The sequence below is a fragment of the Tenrec ecaudatus genome, chromosome 4, assembly GCF_050624435.1.
Source record: "Tenrec ecaudatus isolate mTenEca1 chromosome 4, mTenEca1.hap1, whole genome shotgun sequence".
NCBI classification, from domain to species: domain Eukaryota; kingdom Metazoa; phylum Chordata; class Mammalia; order Afrosoricida; family Tenrecidae; genus Tenrec; species Tenrec ecaudatus.
In genome coordinates this window covers 63,134,331-63,151,594 of record NC_134533.1, presented here as the reverse complement: position 1 = coordinate 63,151,594, position 17,264 = coordinate 63,134,331, and the positions used below count along the sequence as shown (strand labels likewise).

At 39.4% G+C, this 17,264-nt stretch overlaps 1 protein-coding gene across 1 annotated transcript in view; it reads right to left on the bottom strand.

The window, feature by feature from the left end:
- Positions 1–11,496, bottom strand: part of OVCH2 (ovochymase 2) — a 39,119-nt gene extending 27,623 nt beyond the window's left edge. The window contains exons 1-7 of the mRNA XM_075547717.1: positions 11,409–11,496; positions 9,796–9,905; positions 6,051–6,142; positions 3,968–4,140; positions 3,464–3,559; positions 3,078–3,229; positions 2,271–2,460 (exon numbers count right to left, since the gene is read on the bottom strand). Of these exons, the coding sequence (XP_075403832.1) occupies positions 2,271–2,460; positions 3,078–3,229; positions 3,464–3,559; positions 3,968–4,140; positions 6,051–6,142; positions 9,796–9,905; positions 11,409–11,496 (901 nt within the window). The remainder of the gene's footprint in view (positions 1–2,270; positions 2,461–3,077; positions 3,230–3,463; positions 3,560–3,967; positions 4,141–6,050; positions 6,143–9,795; positions 9,906–11,408) is intronic.
- Between the last annotated feature and the right edge of the window lie 5,768 nt (positions 11,497–17,264).

The following is a 17,264-nucleotide window of genomic DNA, read 5'->3' as shown; positions in this document are numbered from 1 at the left end:
TCATTATAAAATCGCCCAACAAACTAGGAATTGTGGGAGAACTTTTTCAATTTCATAAAGAACATCAACAAAAACTCTCCAGGTAATATCACCCTTAATGAGTAGAAACTAGATGCTTCCCCTGAAGATCAGGAACAGGACAAGTCATCCTGTCACAACTCCTCTTTAACATTGTACTGCAAGTCCTAGGTACCACAAGAAAAAGAAAAGTCATCCAGATTTAAGAAGGAAGAAATAAAACTTCCTTTCTTCATAGATTATATGATTATAGAAAATCTCAAAGAATTGCCCCAAAACTGCTGGGATTACTAAGTGACTGGAGTAAATTGTAGTATCCAAGATGGATATACAAAAGCCAATTACTTCTCTGTACCAGGGGACTCAAAAAAGCTTGTGGAAAATTTGAATTAAAAAGTAATGGAGTTTCCCCACAAATGTTTGAAGCCCCTCATATGCTAGCAATCGATAGTTGGAATTTGAAATATAACACCACTTATATTATCATTCAGAAAAATGAAATACTTAGATATAAATTTGAGAAAATATGTTCAAGGTTTACATGAGGCAGACTACAAAACTGATGAAAGAAATTTCAAAACTCAAAATAAATGGAGATGCATTCCAAATTTATGGATAGGAAGATCTTATCAAATATTAATTCCTTCAACTTGATATACAGATTCAATGCAATATCAATAAAAATCCCAGCAAGTTATTTTGCAGTTATCAACAAAGTTGATATGTAAACGCAAAGGACCTCCTAAATCATAGTACTAAAGAGCAACACAGAGACTAGCACTGCCTGACTTCAAGATATATTGTAAGCCCAGTGATGAAGGCAATGGTGGAAGAGTAGGCAGGGAGATGAGTGGAATATGATAGAAAGCCAGAAACAGACCCACACAAACGTAGCCAACTAAGCTTTGACAAAGGAGAAAAGTCAATTCAATGGAGAAATGGTGGTCTCTTCAACAAATTGTACTTAGAACAATGAGCACCCGTAAAGAAAAAGAAATCTGGATCCAGGCAATACTCTTTTCACAACAATTAACTCAAAATGGATCACAGGCCTAAATATAAATGTAAAATTATGTAATTTATAGAAGATAGGGGAAAATCTCGGGGAGGTTGAGTTTGGTACAGAATCTTTAGATAGACCACCAAAAGAATGACCCATAAAAGATAAACAAAGATAAATGGGACTTCTTAAAATAAAACTTTGGTAAAAAACACTGTTTCAAGAATGAAAAGACAAGTCATAGACTGGGAGAGCATATTTGCAAAATATGTATCTGATAAAGAACTTGTATCTAAATATATGAAGAATGCTTTAAACTCAACAAAAACAAACACCCAATTACAAAACAGGCAAAATATCTGAATACGTCATCATGATAGGCATGCCCTTAGCAAATGAGCCTATGGAGAGATGCTCAGAATCATATATCAATAGGGAATTGCAAATTAAAATGAGATACCACATACAATGATTAGAATGACTCAAATCCAAACATCTATCAATGGGCTAAAATCTGAAACACTGCCAACACCAAATGCAGACAAGTATATGGGTCATAGGAACTCTGGTGAGAAAACAAAATGGTACAACCACTTTGTATGTCTAACAGTTTCCAGCAAAGCTAAACATAGACTTACTGCATGATCCAGCAATTCTACTTCTATGGATTTACCAAAATGAATTGAAAATATGTCCACACAAAAACCTGTATAGTATTGTTCATAGCAGCTTTATTAATAATTTTCAAAAATTGGGAGAAACCATGATGTCTTTCAATAAATGATGGCACAAATTATGGTACACTTATATAATAGAATACTATTCCACAATACAAAGAAATGAGCAATCAAAAATCAAAAGATATATATAATCTACATAACAGGAATTAAATGCATATTGCTAAATGAAAGAAGCCAGTGTTTAAAAAAGCTACATCCTCTATGATTCCAACTATGAACGACATTCTGGAAAAGGTAGAACTTGACAGGTCAGCAGTTCAAAACCAGCTGCCCTGTGCGACACAGACAAGGCTTTCTACTGCGGTGAAAAGTTACAGTCTAGGAAGCCCGCAGTTCTACCCTAGGGCAGTTCTACCCTGCCCTGTGGGGTTGCTGTGAGTCGGAATTGACTCAACGCCAGTGACTCAGACATGGTCAAGGATGGTTCCTTATGTGCTACCCTGGCAACAGGCGCAGAGCCTCTGTCTGGCCCTGAGTGCCAGCTTCGTGACCTTTCACCCTGGCTTCATTACCAGTTTGGATGTGTTTCTGGATCCATGGCAGCACTTTACTAAGGTCTGTGAAGATTCCAGGGGATCCTTGATCATTTCTGTCCATATTGTTTCTCCAGCCTCGACCACAGCCCAAGCCCCATGAGGTCACACCAGCCAGTGTCCAGGTTCCTTTCTTATTTGGGCACATGAGGGCACCTCCCGAATCTCCCTGCAGGGACAAAAGGCTCTGTTACCATCTTTGTCAGCATCTGTGCCCTAAAGTCCCCACCCTTTCCCCCCACCCAGTGCCAAATGAGGATCATTGAAGTTCCTTCACTTTTAATCACATGGACTTGGGGTCTCGAAGAACTGACAAGCACAGTTCCCATGTGATCCTCAAATACCAACTTGAGCCCATCACGTCCATCTCCTTTCCCCCATCCCAGGCCTTCATCGAAGCAAGAGACTTTCTTCCTCAGTCTTAGAAGAAGCCTTGCCCAGCAGTAAAACTGACCTCAGGTCGTGGTTACAGGAAGAGTAGAGGAAATTAAGCTCCCCATTAGCTACAAAGTGGAAAGTCTGTAAGTGGTGAAGAGCCAGCCGTCAGGGGTGCGAGAACTCATTGCTGGCATGATCTCTATCTTTGTTTTCTAATGAAGGAAAGAGAGCTCACTCTTCTTTGAAACAATTGGTTACTTACATGGATCCTTTATTTGATCTTGTCCCTTATAATTCCTGACCCTTCTTTCCAAAGTCCATTTCCCCCTCCAGCTTGCTTTCAGCAGCACCTCACTGCTAACAAAGGAAGCCCTGCCTGAGCCCATCAGCTTAATAAGTCCTGCCTACCTGACATGCATCTCTCCCTCCCTCCGGGAAGCCTGTGCAGAGAAAGGTCCCCTCACTGATAGGCTTCTTTAGGGTTAACAGAGCAGCTGAACATTCTTTCTGGGTCAAAATGGGCAGGTTCACTTCCTGCAGAACTTGTGGGAGGAGGCCATCTGAAAGACAGACAGGAGTCTTGGTAAGGCACTCTTTCATCCTTTGTGAGTTGAAGATGCCTCATTTAGATTTGTTTCTTTTGGAAAGAACTGAAAATCTAAATACAATAAGATTTTCTCCCCGTCTTTAAAAATAAGTACACAACTTAAAAAAATAGATCAACAATTCAATCTCTGGTTATCCCTCAAGAAATTCTGACCGGTGATTAGGTGAAATGACATATAAGTTCCTACTTTCTGATAAGCGGCCCCATCCGGCAGTTGTACAAATAAATCCAGCCTCAAATCGCTCTCCTGGCTCTGGAAGACACATGGGCCCCACAAACTGGCCTGCAGAAATGAAAACACGGGTTTACTTTATCAAAGGGATAAAGGGCATTATACACTATTCACCAGTTAACAATTAATCTCTAGAAACCATGTGGGAGGGGTGACATTTCTTTCTGACATCTCCAGGGGCCATTTGTCAGACAAAGGAAGACCTTCTGTGAACATACTCTCTCCATCTCTCAGGACGAACTTTTCCAGATTCTGTATCCTGAACCAAAGCAAAACAAATTTTGAGTAGAGTGTCTTTCACACCACACTCCTGCTGCAAAGTCTCTGATCCAGACTGTGGGGCATATATGCTCCTTCCCTTGCACTGCTGGGAATGTGCTGTGAAACAAAAGTTGTGGAGCACATAAGGTTGATCATTCAGGGTAAGACAAGGACTCTCTCCTGGCTTCAAATGTTTACCAAAACGGAAAGTTCCAGTCATCCTCAAAAGGGCGATGTCATAGTCCATTGGTTTCTTGATGGTGAAATAGGGGTGTTTGATGATGGTTTTAATGGTGAGGTTTTGTTCTCCTGGTTCTGTCTGACTCAAGTCATGTTCGCCAGCAGTAACGTACAATGATGAAGCAATCTTCCTGCGAAGAGGAAACAGCAAAGTGGATGGATTTTCATTGAACCTCTGAGTACACTATCATGGTTGACAACCTGGCCTCTTCGAATGATAGGATTGAACTATGTGATATGTATGACTGCTAAGCAGAGGAAAATAAGAATAATTTCAACACAGCTAAGAAGATGTAGGAATTTCCATTTCATACACATTGAATGCATATACATTGTAACTCAGGAACAATTATGAGGATGATGCAGGACTGTGCAATGTTTCGTTGTGCCCAGGATAGCTGTGGGTCAGCACTGACTGGACGGCACAAACAACCAGCACCACAACAGAGGTGTAAAGCCCCAGAAGAGAATATTCAGCCATCTTAGTCAGGAGGTTGGCCTCCATGTCAGTATGCTCCTGTGGGAATGATTCATGACTCTCAACTAGTGTGCTGCTTCAATGTCAGAGGCTTTATGCACAGTGTTTATTGTGAAGGGCCATTTCTCAGATGGCCCAGAGAGTTTGTGCGCTTTGGCCTTCCGGACTGATCCCCAGAACAGGAGGCAGGGATCTTCTCCTTCCCTACTTTCTGTTTTGTAATGTAGAGAGCTAGTATGTAAAGACCATTCTAGTCCCATGTATTTGGGGCAGTGTTTTCTGAAAGGAGCTTGGTAAGATACATTGAACATGGATTCATAGCTTTAGAAATGCCCTCTTGGTGTATTCTTCATTCCCCAACGTGACTCTAGGTACACTTGGTTATATTAGGTAACTAACGCAGTACAACGGGAAGCCTGGTGGCACAGTGGGTTACCTTTGGGTTTCTAAATACAAGGTCAGGAGTAGATACATAGTGATAATAATTGAGGCAAGGGTTTATAGGGGAGGTAGGGCTGGGGAGTGGGAGACAGGGAGGGGGAGGGTATTAAGAGAGCAAACAATGTATGCAGGAGCACTGAGGGAGCACTATAACTGATTGTGATTACACAGCTTTTTAAACATAACTCATTTTAAAAGTGATTTAGCTATGATAAAGGAAAAATGTTCTAAAATTGAATTGGGATAATGATCGTATGATTCTTGATGTGATTGAATTATTGATTTTTATGATATGGGTATTACGTGCCCATAAAATGGAAAACAAAAAAAGAGTAATAGTCTTGGAAACCCATATGGGTAGTTCTGCTTTGTCATTGTGAGTTGGAATGATTCAATGGCAGTGAACAGCGAGTAACATAGTCTCTCTCTAACATTGTCACCTGCCCCATCGCAGTGGAATTATCTGTTCCCTTCCTTTAGGCCAGCAACTCTCCGTGGGAAGGATTATACCGTTGATACTTACTAGTGCCTGTACCAACTAAGCCTTCAGGCAATGGTTGAAAAGTGTAAATGAACGAGGACAAATATAGGGACATGATATGACTGCATCATGGTATGTACCAGGAACATTCAAAATAATATAATATTTGGAGAACAAAGGAAAGTGATAAAAGGATGAGGGTTTTTAGATGGAGGCTACGAGGCAAGATCAATAGGAAGGATGACAGAGAGCCTGCTTTCTTGGCCACTGCTTAGTGTCTTTACAAATTGATTTCTTATGATGCATAATGTATCTTTTTTCCCATTGGATTTTAAGAAACCCAATAATGAACTTTGACAAATTTATGTTTGTGGTACTTTAAAAAAATTGCTCACTTTGATAATGGATAACTATTACTTTTTATTAACTTATAGTTGTATTTAAGTAAACATTCTATTCCTGCAAGGAATGTATGTTTTACTGTCTCACAATGACACTGAGCCCAATTGGTGTTTTGTAATAAGACTGTTCCCCCACTACAACAAAGTGTAGCCCCAGCATCCACCACACAGCACCTTGCAGCTGCCACGAAAAGAAAGGGAAGAGGAACTGACCTTCATTGGTGGGTGAGGCCTCCCTACCTGTTTGCTACACAATGCGCAGCTGTGATCACCCACTCTGCAGAGATGATGGTTCCACCACAGAAATGCTTCTGCTTTCGTTTCAGAGATACCTGAATTTCAAATACTTTAAATGGGAGCAAGTTAATGCCCTGACATCCCCCCAAATGAAAGTTGCATATATGCTAGAAAACAAACAAACAACCAAACAAATACAAAAGACCTGGAAATTTCACTAAAAAATATTAGGAATCTTGGACTGTAAAAGGGTGAAACACATCCTACTAAATCATAGAAAGACGATCATGTTGTGATCAGAATATCCCCACCCTTGGTCAGCAGGGCAATTAATTAACTTGAAATAATTAAGGGTTGTAGTATACTTAGCTGTCAATATTATAGATATTTATTTTAAAATTATCATTGACCTAGACCTGTTGCTCTAACACATAAACATTATAAAAAAGTAAAAGCATATAAAGTATAGCCAAAGTTAGCTGAAGATATTTGGGAGAAAGTTCAGGGTTAGGGGACTTCATACATATACTCTCATTTCTCCAAGCCTTTCAGGGGAATAATATAGATCTACTGTCATACTGTGTCTCATGTCATATTGAAATGTGCAAAGACCTGGAGTTAGAAAACCAAAACACAAGACCACATTCAGTAGATCTCAAGCTGAAAGGACTGAAGAAAAGATTCAAGCCACGAGTTTCAATTGTGAAGGATTTTATGGGCAAATATTGAAAGATGCAGGAAAGATCCAAAGAAGATGGAACGAATTCAGAGTCACTGTCCCCAAAAGAATTGATCACTGCTCAGCCATTCCAAAGCATAGTATATGATCAATAACTGATGATGGTAAAGGATGAAGTCCAAACTGCACTGAAGGCACTGGCCAAAAATAAGTCTCTGGAAATTGATGGAATACTAATTTAAATTTCAATAAACTGATGCAACACTAGAAGCATTCACTAATCAATACCAAGAAGTTTGGAAGATAGCTACCTGACCAACTGGAAGAGATCCATATTTGTGTCATTTCAAATAAAGATGACCCAACAACATGCAGAAATTATTTTAAAAATATCAGTAATGCCACATGCAAGTAACATTGTGCTGAAGGTAATTTAAGAACAGCTAAGCTAGTACATCAACAGCTGTAAGACTTTAAAACAAGATGCAGAAGAAGGCATGGAACAAGGATACCATTGATGATGTTCGATGGGGCTTGGCTAAAAGGAGAGGATACCAGAAAGATGTTTTCTTGTATTGCCTATGCAAAAGCATTTAGCTGTGTTGATCTTAACAAGCTATGTCTGAACGTTCTGAAGGACACTTCATTATCTTTATGTGGAACCTGTCCATAGACCAATCAGCAGTCCTTTGAACAGAACAAGGGAATTCTGCATGGTTTAAAATCAGAAATGGTGTGTCAGGTTTGTCTCCTTTTGCCATATTTAATGAAACTGCACATTGAGGAAATAATTTGAGAAGCTGGACCATATGTTTGCCGAGAGTGAAGAGGACTGAAGCACTTGCTGATGAAAATCAAAGACCGCAGCTTTCTGTATATATTGCAAGTCAATGTAAAGAACACCAAAATGATCACAACTCGACAAATAGACACAATCATGATAAATGGAGGAAAGATTGAAATTGTACAACCTTTCATTTTATTTGAATCCAGATCAACACCCAGGGAGTAGCAGTCAAGGATCCAAAGGATATATTTCACTGGACAAGCCTGTTGCAAATGGCCTCTTTGAAAAGCAAGAATGTCACTGACCAAAGGTTGATATTTTTAATGGCCTTACATGTATATGCAAGCTGGATAACAAATAAGGCAAAACACAGAATTGATGCACTTGAAATATGGGGTTGGCAAAGAATATCGAAAGTACCATGGACTGCCAGCAGAAGAACAACAAATTATTTAGGGAGAAGTACAGGTAGAATGCTCCTTAGAGAGGGGATGATGAGACTGTGTCCCATGCACTTTGGAAATATTGTCAGGAGAACCCACTTCCTGAAGAAGGATGTCATGCTTGATGAAGTAGCAAGTCAGTGAAAAGAGAGTTCTGCAAGAACAGGCTAAAACAGTAAAACAGTAATTACGAGGCTGATAGAGGACTGACAGTGCTTTATTCTGTTGTATGTAGGGGCTCTATATGTCAGAACTGACCCAAGAGCACTTACCGACAATAGCAATAACCATATTCTTAAATTCCTAACCATTTAGCTTCAAAAACTTTGTCAAACCTGTTCCTTAATCTACCTCATCAACAGGCTCACTATCTTGGTTTATCTTTTCTACAGTATTCGATTTGACTTAAAATAAATGAAAGCATACCAGTGAATATTTTTAATGAATATTCTCCCATAGTTAGGATTGGGGGGGAAAGGTGACATATTAGAATAACTACCTTTAACTTATATCTATTTATTAATAATCAACTCAACTCACTGCCACAGAGTCAATGATAACTTATAGCAACCACATAGGACAGGGTAAAATGACCCCTTTGAGTTTTCAGGACTTTAACTGTTTACAAGAGCAGAAAGTCCCATCTTTCACCCATGGAGCAGCATGTAGTTTCAAACTACTACACCACCAGGGCTCCATTTAATGAAAAATAGAACAAAATGCAATTCAAAGAAGAGGCTAGAATAAGAAGAGCCTAGAGCAGTGGTTCTCAACCTGTGGGTCACGTTCCCTTTGGGGGTCGAATGACCCTTTCACAGGGGTGGCCTGATTCATAACAGTAGCAAAATTACAATTATGAAGTAGCAATGAAAATAATTTTCTGGTTGGGGGTGGGTGGGTCACCACAACATGAGGAACTGTATTAAAGGGTCAAAGCATTAGGAAGGTTGAGAACCACTGGCCTAGAGCAAAGAGTAAGTAGAATTTAGTGAGCCAATGTTGACAATGATTTGACTAGACCGATTAACTGATCAATCAACAATTCAATTGACTAATCAAGTTACTCTGCTAATCAGCAACTTGATTGACTTAGTCATTCACTCCACCAACTGAACACAACTTGGTCAACCAAGGGTTCATTGATTTAAAAGTTAGCATGGTTTACCCAAGAGAAGAAAAATAAAGAGAAATCACTTTGAAAAAATAAAAGGCAAGAATGGAACCTAATTCTCAGGAGAATGGGTAGAGTTTCAAAGACAATAAAGGAAGATACTGGGAACTGAAACACAAAGTCATTTCCATGGGATGGAAGGACCAGGAGATCAGATTGAGGGAGAATTCTTAGATGCTAGTTACTGAGGAAGCAACTTTCTTGGCTATCCTATGAGGCCTGAAGGTACTGGTACAAACCTTCCACCTCAAACACAAATTAGACCCTTGGATGTGATACCTTGGACTTCCTCGGTCTTTTGAAACTACACCAAAATACTCCTGTTTTGAAGATACTTAACGAATCGGAATTTTTTAAAATTGTAGATTAAGAAGTTTTTCAGCTCCTCAGCATGAAATTATTTGTCTTAGGAGCTGAAGGCTTGGGGTGGTATTTCTAATTAGTGGAATAACTTAAAGAGTTCACACAGCTATTCTGCCCACACCTTTCCTAAACTCAATTGATGCACATAAGGAGAAACTTGGATCTTTGATGAGAGATCCTGAAATATATGATAAAAAAGTAGGTAGGAAGGAGCACACTGATGAATAAATAGCAGGTGATTCTGGAAGCTCCTACAGTGAACCAGCTTACAGTCCACGCATCAGATGAGGTTCCCAGGGACTCACCTGCCAGGGATAAGATCCCCTTTCCACTTGGCTTCCACCAACAATGCGGCTGAAAATGTTAAAATAATTCCAAGGATGTGGTTTAACTAGACTCCGCCCACAGGTGGAAGCTGGTGAAAAAATAAGGCAAAAATTGAGTAGCTCTAAGATTATTATGAGACAGACTCTACGGGGTGTTAGAGGGTTTGTTTTTGTTAGGTAGCTCCTAAGACTTAAGGATGCAGAAAACTCTTCTAAGTAAGAAACAAACACACTGTATAGGACAATGGGCACATAGAAATATCACAAAAATGGTATTAAGGTACTTGTTGGTATTCAATATAATATGCAATACAAGGGTTGCTCAGCACTTACTGTGTAGAAAAAGAATATCATGAAGAGATCTACTTTTCCTGTGGGGAGAGTAAAGCTCAGCGGTAGGCTTCCCCTGAGTCAGCAGGACTATAGCCCCTTTGTGATTCTGGACTCTGTGGTCCCTCAGGGGCTTCCAGTAGCAGGCTACACCTTTCCTGTGATACTTATCGTGGTCATTTCTACATCTTTCCCCCCAACCAGACATTGTGCTCCTCAAAGATAAGACCTGAACCTTATAAATATCTCAGTCTTCTATATTTGCTACACAAAATTTGTTTGCTTGATTTGTTATTACCATAGTATTTATTAGATTATAAATGCATGCATCTCTTCTATCCTACCCATGAGGTTGAACATGAGACAAAATTCAATGCATCTTGGTTGAATTTAATTCTGTACACGGATGTCTCTTTGAGCAATATACGGTTCCTTTGAGGATGACAGTGTCCTCATTCACACATGCTGTGGTATTAGAATAGAAAAAGTGCCAAGTAATGCAAGACAACCTTTTCTTTGTGGAGACTTTCTGAGAAATTGGCTGTTTTGGTGTTCGTCCTCAATGTGTTTTTCAACTCATCATTTCAAAATGAGTCTGGACATTCCTGGCTGGTCCATCCAGTGCCCATGCTGCAGATCATTCTTTCCCACATTTCCCAGAAAAGCTTGGACTCATAAGCATTTCACTCTTTTTGCCTGGATGAATCCTTCAATCCTTATGCCTCAGTTTGGAATTACTCAACTTCCTTCATCTCTTCACACTGCTTTAAATATCTGCCTTTTGTATTGTGTGTACCAGGAACTCTGGTGGCATAGTGGTTACACGGTGGGCTGCTAAGCACAAAGTCAGCAATTCAAACTATCACCTACTCTGCAGGAGACTGATGAGGCTTTCTACTCCTGTAAAAAGGTAGTCTTGGAAACCCACAGGAGCAAGGAATACGTATTAGGCTGCTAACTCCTGGAGACAGCTGAGTCTTTCTGTTTCTGTAAAGGTTTATAGCCTTGGAGACCTACAGGGACAGTTCTGCTTAGTTCGGTGGGGTCACTGTGAGTTGAAGTTAACTGATGGCAGTGACTAGCTATGTGCTTACTGCAGTGGGGGAAAAAGACCTACATAATTACACAAAAGACAATGATATCTCTCAAATATATTTGCTTCTTCCATTTTCCAAATAAGTATGGAGTGCAATTATGATGCTGGTTGTCAGTAAAGGTTATTCTTTTAGAAACAGTAGTTAAACATTTCATTTGAAACTTACCTTTGTGACGAGAGTGGGTTACAAATTGTCCTTGTTCCAAACAGAGTATTCCTAGCAGTAAAACCAGCTTGGTCCTCCTTATAGGCATTTTAGGTCTGAGTTTTTTCTCTGAAATTTTGGAGAAGCTGAGACAAACAAAAATAAATGTGGGCAACCAGAAAGAACCTAATTTAAAAGAAGGTAATTCATTAACCAAGACATTCAACCCTGTTCACATGATATTTCTGAATGTGGTTTCATGCAAATATCTTAGAGAGATGAGAGGAGTTCTCCACACAGACAGTCATGCTGGCGTCAAGTTGCCTGTCCCATTACACCCACAGCAGCACAGTGTGCCCTAGAGTGAACCTGGTTAGCAAAATGCCTGCTGTCTGGGTTTTCATTTGCAAATATATTCTCTCCTTTGTATAGGAACCATTTTTTCCAACACATGGATTAGATATCAAAGTTGTCCTTATTTTGGAAACTTTTCCTACATGCTTGCAAACAATCTGTCAGTCTAGAAGACATTTTCTTTCACTTATTTGCCAAACGTCAGATGATGCTGGCTGCAGATCAGATGTAGCCAGATGTCAGCAGCATGTGTTAGAAAGCAGGAAGAGGTAAAAGATCACTTGGTATCACACTCACGGACGGAGTCATGCTACTAGACTGCTCATTGGGGGCATTTGAGAATCTAAATATTCTGCATATAAAACCAGAAGCCCATAACATCCTTATGGATATTTTAAGTGATTGGCATGGGATCCAGGTCTGGCCCCCTCTCACTTCACAAAGGGAAAGGGAGTCAAACTTTATATCAAGCCAAGACTAATTGCTATGAAATAAAGCTCAGGCATGCCTCTATTCTCCAACCTTCTTTATCCATTCTGATACCAACTGTCTCCCATGGCCCCTCGGTTCAAGAATCCATTGCTATGGCCACACTGAGTTCATAGACAATGCTCACACTGATAGGTTTATTAGAAAAGTTCACAGATTAGTGTTTAGATCAGATATGTTCAGCATACAGTTCTGGTCAGAAGAGGCTCTTCCAGGCCATGCCCAAAGGCATGCTTCTCTCTGGTTTGTGCAGCCCGTTTGCCCTGCTAGAACAACATTACAAAGCTTTCTCAATGTTGCTGATAAATACCCAAAGGGCACTCCACTGCACCATATGCCTTGGGATAAAGGTGGTCCACTCTAGCTCCATGTGTCAACAATCCAAGCTCCCTAGATTAAGTGAATAGAGGTGAACTTACTACCCAAAGACACACAGCTTTCTCACTCTATGGGCCAAGAAGCCCACTGCTCTTCTCATGATGATGGAGAAGCACAATGTCAGCAGATAAAACAGGCCAGGGGCCGACTGTGGAACAGAGGATCAATTGCTCATATGTAAGTTCTGGTGGAATCTGAAGAAAGTTAGATTAAGTCTACAAGAGCCAAATGTAACATTCAGTATATAACATCTGAATTTTGAGAACATCTCAACAACAGATCTGGCACACTGAACACCAGAAGACCTCATTAACTGTGGGGTGACATCAAATCATTATTCATGAAGAAAGCAGAAGGGGCTTAAAAAGATAGGAAAGAAAGAAAAGATCAGAGTGGATGTCAGAAGGGACTCTGACACTTGTGCTTAATCATAGAGTAGGTAAGGCAAATGGAAAAATGAAGTTAAAGAAGTGAATAGAATTTTTCAAAGAGCAGTTCAAGAAGACAAAGTGTTATAATGAAATGTGCAAAGACCTAGAGTTAGACAAACAAAAAGAAGAAGACACTAAGCATATCTCAAATGGTGAGTACTGGAACAACATGGCAAGCTTGGAATTGCAATATTGAAAGATTTTATGGACAAAATATTGAATGGCGGAAGAAACATCAAAAGAAGATAGAAAGAATACAGTCATTGTACCCAACAGAACTAGTGGACATTCAGCCATTTCAAGAGGTAGCATATGAACAAGAGCTAATGGTACTGAAGGAAGAAATCCAACCTGCACTGAAGGCAGTAGCTAAAAACAAGGCTACAGGAATTGGTGGAATACCAATTGAAATGTTTCAACAAGCTGGTGATGTACTGGAAGCACTCACTCCTCTATGCCAATAAATGTAAAAGACAGCTCTTTGGCCACCTGACTAAAAGAGATTCTCATGTATATCCATTTCAAAGAAAGTGATCCAAGAGAATGCTCAAATTATAGAATATTAATATCACATGCAAGTACAATTTTGCTGGTGATCACTCAACAACAGTGTTAGCAGTACATTGACAGAGATCTTCCAGAAATTTAGGCCAGATTCAGAAGAGGATGTGGAACAAGGGATATCATTGCTGACATCAGTTGGATTTGGGTTGAAAAAAACATATTGAATAAGCAAAGGCCTTTGGTTGTGTGGATCATAGCATACTATGGATAACCACGAAAAGAATGGGAATTCCAGAACACTCTAATGTGCTCATGCAGAACCTGTACACAGACCAAGAGGAGTGAGCAAACAGAACAAGGGGACACTGTGTGGTTTAAAATGTGAGTCGGGTGTGTATCCTTTCACTATATTTGTGCCATCTTGTAGGCTAAGCAAATAATCAGAAATGCTGGACTATCTAATGAAATATGTGGCATCAGGACTGGAGAAGACTGCATAACAACTTTCAATGTACAGATGACACAACCTTGGTTGCTGAAAGTAAGGAGGACTTAAAACACTTGATGGTGAAGAATAAGGTTTCCTTCAATATGGATTACAACTTAATGGAAAGAAATAAAAAATCCTCAAAACTGTACCAATAAGTAACATCATGATAAATGGAGAAAATATTGACATTGTCCAAGATTTCACCTTGTTAGGATTCACAATCAATAAATCAGACAATGCACTGTGTTGGTTAAATCTGCACAGGACATTGTTGAAAAGCAAGGGTGTTACTTTGAGGACTAAGGTGCCCCTGACCCAAGCCATGGAATTTTCAGTTACCTCATATGCATGTGAAAGTTTGACATTGAATAAGGAAGACAGGGAAAGAATCAATGTACTGGCATTGCGGTGCTGGCAAGGAATCTTGAAAGTACCATGGACTGCCAAAACCTATCTTGGAAGAAGTACAGTCAAAATACTCTTTAGCGGCAAATATGGTGAGACTTCATCTGGATCTGTTATCTGGAGAGACCAGTCCCTGGAAACGAACATCATTGTTGGTAAATACAGGTGCAGCACAAAGAGGAAGAACCGCAACAAGATGGATTGACACAGTGGTGACAATGGCAGGCTCAAACATAACAACTGTGAGGCTGGCATGGACTGGGTGGTGTTTTGTTCTGTTGTACAAAGGAATGCTATGAGTAGGAACCAACTTGGTGGCACCTAACAACAACAACATGTAGAAACATACTCTACAGAGTAAATACTTCAACCCCCTGAAAACATTAGGGTATCTAATTCTGAGAGGTATGGTAGCAACAAATGAATTATTCTAGAGGCGGAGAAACTAGAAAAACCTTGATAGTAGTGTGATCTGGGAACTAGTTCTACATTTCCTTATGGTGGTTAAAAGAGGAAAAGGTGAAGTAGGTGAATAAGGAGATGATGTGTCACTCTTCACCAAGCTACATCATTTGAATGCCTATGAGAGATTGCAAACTATGCTATTTGCCCTACACAGGGACTCAGTAGAGGTGATGGGAACTTCACACATACAAAGGATAGGGCTAAATCTTTGATAATGCACTATCAGAAAAATTCCATTGTCTTTTTATTCTTTCTCCATGAATTTGGAAGCACCCTCATGTAATATTATTTTACCTAGACATGGATATAAGCCGTACTATCAGTATCCCTCAATTTTATACTGTAGAGAAAAAGGTTTGGAAGTAAGAGCAAGCCACTTACACTGCTAATTGGTAAGCCCCAAATTTCTCTAAAAATCTCCTTCATCTAGACTGAGTAAATAACAGCAATAATCAAGAACGATGTGAACGAGATTAAAAATATGAACACATATAGCACTGTCCTGATAAGAGAAAACCAATGTTTTAGAAAATTACTTAGGAACCTAAATTTAGAAATAAATAGAGTGGAGTGTTTGTTTTCCCATATACAAGTGAATCCAAGAAGTCCTATCTACCACAAAAAATAAAAGTCTATAAGAACAAAACAGGTAGAAAAAAACAGAACCCAAAACAAGTCCAGATGAAAGTAAAGGGCAGAACACTGAAAAAAAAATATATATATAAGAGCAAACTACAAAGATAGATGTAAAAACAAATAAAAATTTACATTGGTGCCAGTTAAGTTGAGTTGTCTCCACCACAGCTTGCTTCAGTGATGTGAAAAAAAAAAAACTTGAAAACTATCCTAAAGAGCAAAGGACGGACATTTACAATGATGCCAGAGAAAAACATAAATAGAGGGAGAGCAAAAAAAGGAAAGGTAACAATTATTATTGGCATTCTGTGATATACAGATAACAAACCCTTGCTTGCTGAAATCTGGGAGAACTTGAAGAAGTTGCTGATGAAGAGCAAGGATTGTAGCTTTCTGTATGTGTTACAACTCATTGTAAAGATGACCAAAATTCTCATGACTGGACCAATAGGTAACACCATGATAAATGGAAAAAAGGATTCTGTCCTGTTTGGATCTACAATCAATGTTCATGGAAGCAGTATTCAAGAGATCAAAAGATAAGTTGCGTTAGGAAAATCTGCTGCACAAGACTGCTTGTTGAATGGTTGAAATGTTGAGTGTTGAAAGCAAAGATGTTACTTTGAGGATTAGGGTATGCCTGGCCCAAGCCATGGTGTTTTCAATTGCTTCGTGTATGTGTGAAAGTTGGACACTGAATAAGGAAGACCAAAGAAGATGTGGTTGAATTGTGGTCCTGGAGAAGAATATTGAAAGTACCATGAACTGCTAAAAGGACAAATGGTACTCCCTTGGAAGAGGTGTGACCAGAGTGCTCCTTGGAGGCAAGAATGGTGAGGCTTCATTTTACATGCTTTGGACATGCTTTCAGGAACGACCAGTCCCTGGGGAAGTATGTCATATTTGGAAAAGTAGAGGGGCAGTGAAAGGAGGGAAAAGAGATGGATTGACACCGTGGCTGCAACAATGGACTCAAGAATAGGAAAAACGTGAGGAGCTTAGGGGACCTGGCAGGGTTTTGTTCTGTTGTGCAGAGGGTTTCGATGGGTCAGAATGGGCTGGATGGCACCTAACAACAACAACAACAACAATGTATAAACCACCAAATATGTTGGCACAGTCTGTAACAGACTCAGTAACATCTTATAACAACCCTATAAATTAATAATGATTATCTTCATTTTGTAGATGTGGAAATTGAGACTTAGGTTAATTTCCCAAGGCCATAAAGTTAGGAATTGGCAAAATTAGGATTTACACAAATGCCTGCCTGAATCAATCACAAACAAGTGTTCTTTCCTATACGCAATCACAAATTGAGTAGACTTAGTAATCAAAGCTAATGAAATCAAAGCATTCTTTAAAAAAACCACAAAAGTACTGCAGTACCCCCCAAACCCATAAAAGATCTCAGTGTTCCAGGTACAAGCAGTTTATGAAGTCCCACACTTAAACACATCCTGCTATAATTTGCATTACAGTAAGGAGTTTTTCATTTTTCCAGAACCAAAAACAAACTTACTGTTGAAAATTCCTTTTTAACTATCAGCAACCAAAAAGCTGGATTTAGAAAGAAAGAAACCATTCTTTTTTATTTCTTTGTGTGTGTGTGTGCTAGTGTTTGTAAATAAAAACTTGAAAACTATTATTTTAAATGTCGTTAAGCTCCCAAACAGGAAAATGAAATTCTCAGGTGCTAGGAATAAAGAGGAAGCCTGAAGTGGC